Source organism: Mesoplodon bidens, assembly GCF_964165515.1.
Source record: "Mesoplodon bidens genome assembly, chromosome: 16".
NCBI lineage: Eukaryota > Metazoa > Chordata > Mammalia > Artiodactyla > Ziphiidae > Mesoplodon > Mesoplodon bidens.
Genome location: NC_138173.1, coordinates 65,967,324 through 65,975,828, shown reverse-complemented (window position 1 = coordinate 65,975,828; position 8,505 = coordinate 65,967,324). Strand labels below are relative to the sequence as shown.

The 8,505-nt window shown below is 53.4% G+C and overlaps 1 protein-coding gene and 1 long non-coding RNA gene across 3 annotated transcripts; one reads left to right on the top strand and one right to left on the bottom strand.

The window, feature by feature from the left end:
* Positions 1 to 1,838: 1,838 nt before the first annotated feature.
* MYC (MYC proto-oncogene, bHLH transcription factor) lies at positions 1,839 to 7,851 on the bottom strand. Of its 2 annotated transcripts, none has more exons than XM_081258689.1 (3): positions 6,558 to 7,851; positions 4,088 to 4,853; positions 1,839 to 2,870 (listed from the first exon to the last, which is right to left on the bottom strand). In XM_081258689.1, exons 2-3 carry the CDS (start codon positions 4,842 to 4,844, stop codon positions 2,308 to 2,310), a joined length of 1,320 nt encoding a protein of 439 aa, XP_081114815.1. In that variant the 5' UTR covers positions 4,845 to 4,853; positions 6,558 to 7,851; the 3' UTR covers positions 1,839 to 2,307. The 2 variants fall into 2 exon arrangements, with proteins under 2 accessions (XP_081114815.1, XP_081114814.1); XM_081258688.1 differs by having other exon boundaries at positions 1,841 to 2,870; positions 4,088 to 4,856; positions 6,558 to 7,849.
* Positions 5,470 to 6,643, top strand: LOC308630207. The gene is made up of 2 exons (XR_014017783.1): positions 5,470 to 6,070; positions 6,168 to 6,643. It is a non-coding gene; the product is annotated as an uncharacterized lncRNA (long non-coding RNA).
* Positions 7,852 to 8,505: the final 654 nt, after the last annotated feature.

Genomic DNA, 8,505 nt, shown 5'->3' with positions numbered 1-8,505 from the left:
GGTAGGACTTAGGATCCAGAATAAAGGATCAAGAAAAAGACATTAAGGACTTGAATAAATTATTCTAGGGGTCAAAGCCAAAGACAGTAATTATTTATTGATTTATGGGTCGTGGTGGATTTAAATCCCCAAGCGAGTACAGGGATCTGAAGATCTACTCTGACACTGAGACGATGAGATAATTAGAACAGCGATAGTAACTTCCATTTGCCTATGTAGTCAGTGTTCTAGTTTCTGGTTTGGACCTTGGGGTTTTCAAAGGCTTAAAATTAATAATAACAACATTCAAAAATGCCTTTTCAGGGCTTCCCTGGTGGTGCAGTGGTTGAGAGTCCGCCTGCCGATGCAGGGGACGCGGGTTCGTGCCCCAGTCCGGGACGATCCCACATGCCGCGGAGCAACTGGGCCCGTGAGCCATGGCTGTTGAACCTGCGCGTCCGGAGCCTGTGCTCCGCAACGGGAGCGACCACAACAGTGAGAGACCCGTGTACCACAAAAAAAAAAAAAAAAAAAAAAAGCCTTTTCATGTTCTAGTGATGAGCATGTGTCATGTATGTCCCTGTGTGAAGGAGGTTGGAGGAAGGGGAGTTTGTTGTTTCCAAAATAATGACTCACATGACAAAGAGTAACTATGTTTTATTTTATGATCTGAACAGTAGCATTTCCATATTGGCCACTTCCCAGTGGCCAACCGGTGAATCTCATTTAACAAATGGCTAAGGTACGAGTGGATGAGCCGTGGGTTTCTCATTGTGAAAGGAATAATTAAGCAATGAACAACAAAATGAAAACAAACAAAAAAACAAAACGAAAAAAGAGGAACCGAGGTCCCAGCAGCCCTAAATGCTGAAACTTAAGTCACGTATTCCACTTGATTGGTGACTCCTGTCCTCGTGACCGGCCAGTTTATTGCTACTGGCTTGTCTGAGAGGTGGTCTAGCACAGGTTAAGCCTGGGTTGGAATCCTTGCTCTACCCTTCATTATCAGTGGACCTTGGGCACATGGATAAGCCTTGCTGTGCCTCAGTTTCCCTATCATGGGGAAATCAACAGTACCTCCTTCATACGGTTGCTGGGGAGTTATCATAAGGAAAATGCATAGAAAAATGCCTGGCGCTTAAATAGTTACCCCTTGGGTCGGTCCATCAGGCCCCAAACCAAAAGCATTCTTGTACTGCAGACACAGGATGAGCTAAAGCATGATAGCAAAGTGGTAAGTGTTTTTCAACAAACATGGGACCTGGATTCAGCCTTTTACTGTGTGGCTGAGAAGTTATATGACCACTCTGAGCTTCTATATTCCCTTGTTTGTAAAATAGGGTTAATAACGTGCCTCCCAGAGCACCTGGTAAGAGCAGGCAAGCAGCAAAAATGTTGGTCCCTGCTCATCCCCCATCAACTGTTTCAATGGGCAGGACCCCTTGGACTGCAATGGAGCTGGGGAATGGCATGGAAACTCCAGAGTTTTTCCTTCATCTTCCTCCCAACCCCCAGTCCTCACCCCCCTTTGTGTTCTTAACTGTTATCTTTAACCCTTTTGCCTACCTCTAACCCTCTCACCAGCCTACTGCCCTTTCAGTCTTTGAAGTATCAACTCTAGCCCTTATCACAAATCTCCAGGAAGCATCTTATAACCCTGAGAACTTAAAGACCTTAAGGCCCCAGACCCATTAGAACAAAGGAAAGCCCTCACCCTTTCTTAAATAACTTCTTTTCCCATCTTCTAAAGCTCACTCCCTTAAGGGCCAAATTCTGTTAATTTGTAATTGATGAAAAGAGAATGAGGAAGGAAAAAAAAAAAAAAGAAAAGAAACAAAACACTCACAACTTAAGATCTGGCTCAATTATATATTTGCCAGGCATTTTATTTTTTTCTAAAAACAATAGAAAAAAATCAACTTTAAAAAGGAAAATGTACTTAAATAAAAAAATTATGGTATAACTGCTATAAAGGTTTTATTAAAGTTATTTACATTTAATGGCTATATTTACAAAGGAAAATTGGATAAAGTTCAGGATTTCGTAAAAACAATTCTTAAATACAAATCTGTTAAAGGGGAAAAAAAAAAAAGATGGTAAGCATAAAAAAAGTTCTTTTATGCCCAAAGTCCCATTTGAGGCAGTTTATATTATGGCTAAACCTTTCAGTCTTAAGATCCAGCCAAGGTTGTGAGGTTGATCATGCATATGCAAAAAGTTCACCCGTAGGGAGTTCTGTCAGAAGGAATCTTTTTCCTCACTTTCCCTTAGTAACAAATGAGAATTTCATGAGGGATTCATTCCAGTTCCTCCCTCCAATAGGTCAATTTATGCGCAAGAGTTCCGTAGCTGTTCAAGTTTGAGTTTCAACTGTTCTCGCCTCTTCCGCAACTCGTCTTTTTCTGAAACGAGCTTTTGCTCCTCTGCTTGGATGGACAGGATGTATGCTGTGGCTTTTTTAAGGATAACTACCTTGGGGGCCTTTTCATTGTTTTCTAACTCCGGGATCTGGTCACGAAGGGCAAAAAAGCTGCGTTTCAGCTCGTTTCTCCTCTGGCGTTCCAAGACGTTGTGTGTCCGCCTCTTGTCATTCTCCTCGGTGTCCGAAGACCTGGGGCTGGCACATTTGCGATTGTTGCTGATCTGTTTCAGGACCCTGCCACTGTCCAACTTAGCCCTCTTGGCGGCAGGACAGTCCTTCCTAGTGGAGGGGGGCGCTGCATAATTGTGCTGATGGGTGGACACGTGGCATCTCTTAAGGACCAATGGGCTGTGAGGAGGTTTGCTGTGGCCTCCGGCAGAGGGTGACCCCGATTCTGACCTTTTGGCAGGGGGCTGTCTCTTTTCCACAGAAACAACATCAATTTCTTCCTCATCCTCTTGTTCTTCCTCTGTAAGAAAAGAAAAAGAAATCGCCCAGTTAGCCACGGTTTCCTTAAAGCAATCAATGACCAGATTAAATCAATACTGTGCAAATACAAGTCATTATTAGGGAAGAAAGGACCCTGAGGACTTCCCTAGCAGTCCAGGGGTTGAGACTCCATGCTTCCAATGCAGGGGCTGCAGGTTCCATCTCTGGTTTGGGAACTGAGATTCACACACTGTGTGGCACGGCCAGAAAAAAAAAAAAAAAAAAAAGGACCCTGGCACAAAAGTTATCGCCAGAGAACTAACCAATCGTCTCTGCTCTTCTTCTCATGAAGAGACAGTCTCAGGGAGGAAAATGACAGCTGGGTTTATGGCACAGACAAGAAAATTACAATTTACCAGGATACAACATTGATGCAAATTCTTACCTAAGACTTAATGAGGTGCTGGACACACCCAAACAAAGCACATTCCCAAGCACCTCCTCTTTGCAAGGGACTTTACCAAGAACCCTTCAGGTGTTGCAAATGATAGCTGCAAATCTTTGGTATGACTTTAGCAATCCCTATTTTACTGGAAGTGGAAAAAAAAAAAAAAAGTCTTGCAGCTTTGCCAAAAGTCCTAGGGGGTGGGGGATGGAAAAAAGGAGTACAGTTTTGGAAAGGACTTGCTTTTAAGTGTTCAAAAGAGGCCGAAAAGATCCCAACTCCTCAGTCCATACATTTTTAAGGCACTTTCACTGGCTTAGAGCACTCAGGTGGGTGGCTGCCCAGATCCTGTCCACTGCCCCTCTTCATTTTTGTGGATCTGTAGTCCATTAAATTCCAACAGCTTCTCAGAAGTTAAGGGAGCTAATTCATTCACTCTCGAAGAGATCAATCCTCTCAACCTCATCACGATCCCCCCACCCCCCAGGGCAATTAAAATGCTTAAGAGGGGTAAGAGGGAGCGGATAGAGTTGCTAGATAAGCTAGAAGATTTAAAAACCCAAATGAAATTCCTAAGGGGAGGGAGGGGAAAGGAGGGGGATGGCCACTAGGGCGATCTTAGGGGAAGGAATGGGAGGCACACTAAAGCCCAGTGTTTCAGGGATGATGAGCTCCCAGACCCTTCCAGGCCTGCCATTTCTTTTCCAAATATAAGAAAAGAGAAAAGGCAGGGTCAACTGAAGTGGCCGCCAGTGAGAACAGGAAAGACAGCCAGCCACCCCCTCTGACGGGCCTGGAGGGTCCCCGCTTACCAGAGTCGCTGCTGGTGGTGGGTGGTGTCTCCTCGTGGAGCGCCAGGGGCTCGGGACTGGCCCGCGGGGAGGACGCGGCGGAGGAGAGCAGAGAGTCCGAGGACGGCGAGAAGGCGGCGGAGTCGGGGGAGGCGCAGGGCTTGGGCGAGCTGCTGTCGTTGAGCGGGTAGGGGAAGACCACCGAGGGGTCGATGCACTCGGAGGCGGCGGCGCTCAGGTCCTGCAGGTACAAGCTGGAGGTGGAGCAGCCGCCGTGCCCGCGGGCGGGGCTCGGGCTGCCGCTGTCTTTGCGCGCAGCCTGGTAAGAGGCCAGCTTCTCCGAGACGAGCTTGGCGGCGGCCGAGAAGCCGCTCCACATACAGTCCTGGATGATGATGTTTTTGATGAAGGTCTCGTCGTCGGGGTCGCAGATGAAGCTCTGGTTCACCATGTCTCCTCCCAGCAGCTCGGTCACCATCTCCAGCTGGTCCGCCGAGGAGAAGCTGCCGCCGCCGCCGTCGTCGTCTCCCCTGGGGGAGAAGGACGCGACCGTGACGTACGAGGGCGAACAGAGCCCGGAGCGGCGGCTCGGGGACAGGGGCGGGGTGGGCAGCAGCTCGAATTTCTTCCAGATATCCTCGCTGGGCGCAGGCGGCTGCAGCTCGCTCTGCTGCTGCTGCTGGTAGAAGTTCTCCTCCTCGTCGCAGTAGAAATAAGGCTGCACCGAGTCGTAGTCGAGGTCATAGTTCCTGTTGGCGAAGCTGACGTTGAGGGGCATCGCGGCAGCCTGCTGGAGGGGGCACACAAAGGCGGGGGCAAGTCTTCAGTTAAGGGGGTCTTGGTTGGTGCCGAAATCCCGCGCAGCGCGCAGCGCGCGCCACAATCCAGAACCACTCCCCTTCCAGCGCTGTTCCCAAATGGGGCCGGCGGGGGGGGGCAAAACAAAACAAAACAAAACGGCACCCTTTTACCCCCTCTGGGTGACCCTCTACTATCTCAGACACACACTTGGCGAAGCAGCTCCGTAGCGCCCGCGTAGCTTCCGTCCCCCGGGAGCCCGGAGCGCCAAGACCGGGAGTCGGCCCGGCGACCGCCGAGCAATCGAAATCGGCTTTGGCCTCCTTAACAGGCCGGGGGAGGTGGCGCGGGTTGGGGTGGGGTGGGGGGAATACGATCTGCCAAACGCCGAGGCGCAAAGTTTTGCGCCACCTGAAGGAGGCTGCGAGAGGCGCCGCGGCGGGAGCGGCTACGCGCGGCCCCCTCCCGCGCCGGGGCCCCTCGCGCCGCGCCCGTTCCCACTCGCGCCCTTGCCGCGCTCCTTCCCCCGCCGGCGCCACCGCCCCTCCCAGCCTCCCTTCTCCGCCTCCTGCATCCCTACCCCCAGCGCGCCCCCCTTCCTTCCTCTGCCGGCTTTTCTTCTTTTCCCTCGCGGGCTGGAGTAGCAAGCTCAGCTTCGAGCCTTAACACCCCCCCCCGCCCCGCCAATACATAAAAGGGGAGTGTTAAATAATAACAGGGACACCTCCCTTCAACACCCAATACGGCGCCGCAACTGCGCCAGAGACCCTGCTACGATTCCGCGCCCGGAGCCAGGCGTCTGTCTTCCCCTCGCCCGCCGAGGGTAGCAGCTGTTCTGGAAAAGCCCCGAGCCCCGCTCCTTGCCGTCCTCCGCATCTCAGGGGCGCAGGGACACCCGTGCGGGGACACCAGAGGCGGCCTGGGAGCCACGGCTGGGTGCAGAGGCTTGTCCTCGTTTCCCCCCGAGTCAATAATTCCAGGAGAATCGGACACATCTTGACCCCAGCCTCCCTTTCCCCCCCGGCTCCCCGCGCCTCGCCAACACCAAATCCTAACCTCTCTGTAGACCAAGATCTTTAATTTTATTATCCTTTTTAAAAGCCAAATGCCAACTTCTCAAAGGAGCCGGGGGCGAACTGAAAACGCCGCGGGGATCGGCGGGCGGGACGAGCCGCAGTGTGTCTGTCTCCGGCTGTCAGAAATGCGGTAAGCCGAAATTTAAATGCCCTTTCCGAGACGGGGAAAAGTCAGAGGCTGCGGAGCTCTCTCGCTCACACACGCAATATGTAATTCTTACTCCAAGGAGCTCAGGATGTAAAGGGTTTTCTGCCACCGAGAAGCATACCCTTCTCTTCTCCTCCCAAAAGGCCAAAAGCAATTAATGCAATAAAGGAAGAATGTCCAACCGGCCGGGGTCAGCGTCCATCTACATAAGCAAAAACCTCTCAAGGCTACTTTCAAAAACGTATCCTGTTTTCCCTCTGCCTTCCCCTCTCCCATCTTGACAAGTCACTGTACCCCGACCCAGTTCTGGTTCGTCTTCACTCCACCCCGACCAACCACAACTACTCTGAGAAAAGTGTCAATAGCGCTGGAATGGGAGAAAAGACACACCGATCCGGGCATTCGACTCATCGCGGCATTACTGCGGTAGCAAAAATAAATTAAAAGGCCAATAGGTCCGGGTGCTCACCGGGTTTTCCACTCTCCGAAGGAAATCCAGCGTCCAAAAAGCGGCGAGGAGCGCCTTTCAGAGGCGCGGGTCGTGGGCAGCGGCGGGGAAAAGTGACTCCCCCAATAGGCAGAAGAGCCTCTCCGCGTCCGGAGAGTCGCGTTGTCGCTCGGGTGTTGTAAGTTCCAGCGGGCAGTGGGCAAAGTTTCGCGGATGCGGCGCGGGTGGCGGGCCGCTGGCGGGGGTCGGCGGGAAGGGTGGGGTGGGGGCGGCCGGGCCCGAGGCGCAGAAGCCCCCCTTTCACTCCGGATCTCCCTTCCCCGGGCGCCCGGAGCGCGACTCCGCTCGCTCGGCTGGCTCTGCTCTTCCACCCTCAAGGGCCCGCCCGCTCGCTCCCTCTGCCTCTCGCTGGAATTACTACAGCGAGTCAGATAAAGCCCAGAAAACCGGCTTTTATACTGCTAAGGCACGGCCCCTCCCCTCTGTTCTCTTTTTCCCGCCAAGCCTCTGAATAGCCCTGCCCTTCCAGAGGCAGTTGGGGAGCCAGGCGACGGCCGGGGCGCGGCGGCAGCAGGGGCAGCCGCGAGATGCGCAGCCCGGGGGTCCTTGGCCGCGCAGACCCTCTCCTATAAAAGGCCGGTGGGCGGGGATTCACAGGAGAGGGTCTTTCTTCTTTCTCCCCCGCCCTCAGCTTTGGGAACCCGGGAGGGGCGCTGGTGGGGAGGGAGGGCCGGAGGGGAGGAGACTCAGCCCTTTGAGCCTGGCACTCCAGTGCGCCGAGCTCTCGGATGTAAACACAGTTAACAGCGCCGCATGAATTAACTGAGCGCGCCTACCATTTTCTTTTGCTCCCGCTCAAACCTTCTCTCTTTCTCTGCTGCTGGCTCCTCTGGGGCAGCGCTCTATTTGACAAACAGCATACTTGTCCTCTGTGCTTCAATCATCGCGGGCAGAACAGCTGAACTCTTCGCGCTGAGCATACACTGTGTACCCACGGCCACGCCACGCACGTCCCGGGCGGACGGGCGCCTCCCTAAGGCCGGGGAAAGGGTAGCATTTGGAAAATAAGTCCTACGAAGAGAGGAGGAAGGAAGGGGGTATTGACTGGCGCGCGCTCTGAGTGTGTGGGGCACTGAGTGTCGATGGGGACAAACGATCAGAGATATAGGGAGGAAATTGGTGCCTGGAATTATTAAAATAATTCAGCAACGCACTGCCACGTATACTTGGAGGACGCATTATGAATAAACACCCACTGTATTTGTTGGGGGGGTGTTATGCATTCTGTGTGTGTGCAGCTATCTCAGCTGGGTACCTTCCACCCAGAATGAATACCCCAAAGCGCTGCCAAAGCCGCAGACGACCCCCCACCCCCACCCCCGGCCCCGCCCGCGCAGACCTACATGGATCTCCGCGAGAGCCCGCTTTCCCGCCCCCCACCCCAGTACGCGCTAATCCCTGAGATCCTTCTGCGGGTTCCGGAGCTGGAGTAAGGCAGGAGCGCGCCTGCGGGTGCGCGCCGCGGGGCCCCTCCCCCGCCCGCTCTCGGCCGCCCGCTCTCGGCTGCACCCCCAGCCCACCCCCGCGCCTCTCACTCCGAGTTCCCAATTCCGCAGCCGGGTTTCAGAAAAGAGACGAATCTTCTTTGCGCCCCGTGGTGTCGGTTTGCACCACTCTGGGGCTCCCAGGTTTGGGGAAAATCAAAGGCGCTAGACGGAAGGATACTGACTGGGGAGGGGGTGGGCGCGAGCCGTGGGACCAGACTCCCCAGAAGGGGGAAGGAGGCGAGCTGGCGGATCCACCCTGGGGAGTCAGCAGAGTCCCTGGTGAAGAAAACCGTTAACTCTTTCCTCCTCGGACAAATCGGACGTTGACTTCCTTTCTGGGTCTGCTTTCCTCTTTATTATTGGACAAAAACCCAAAAAAACAAAAACAAAAAAAAACCCAACATCGATTCTGATCTAAGGAG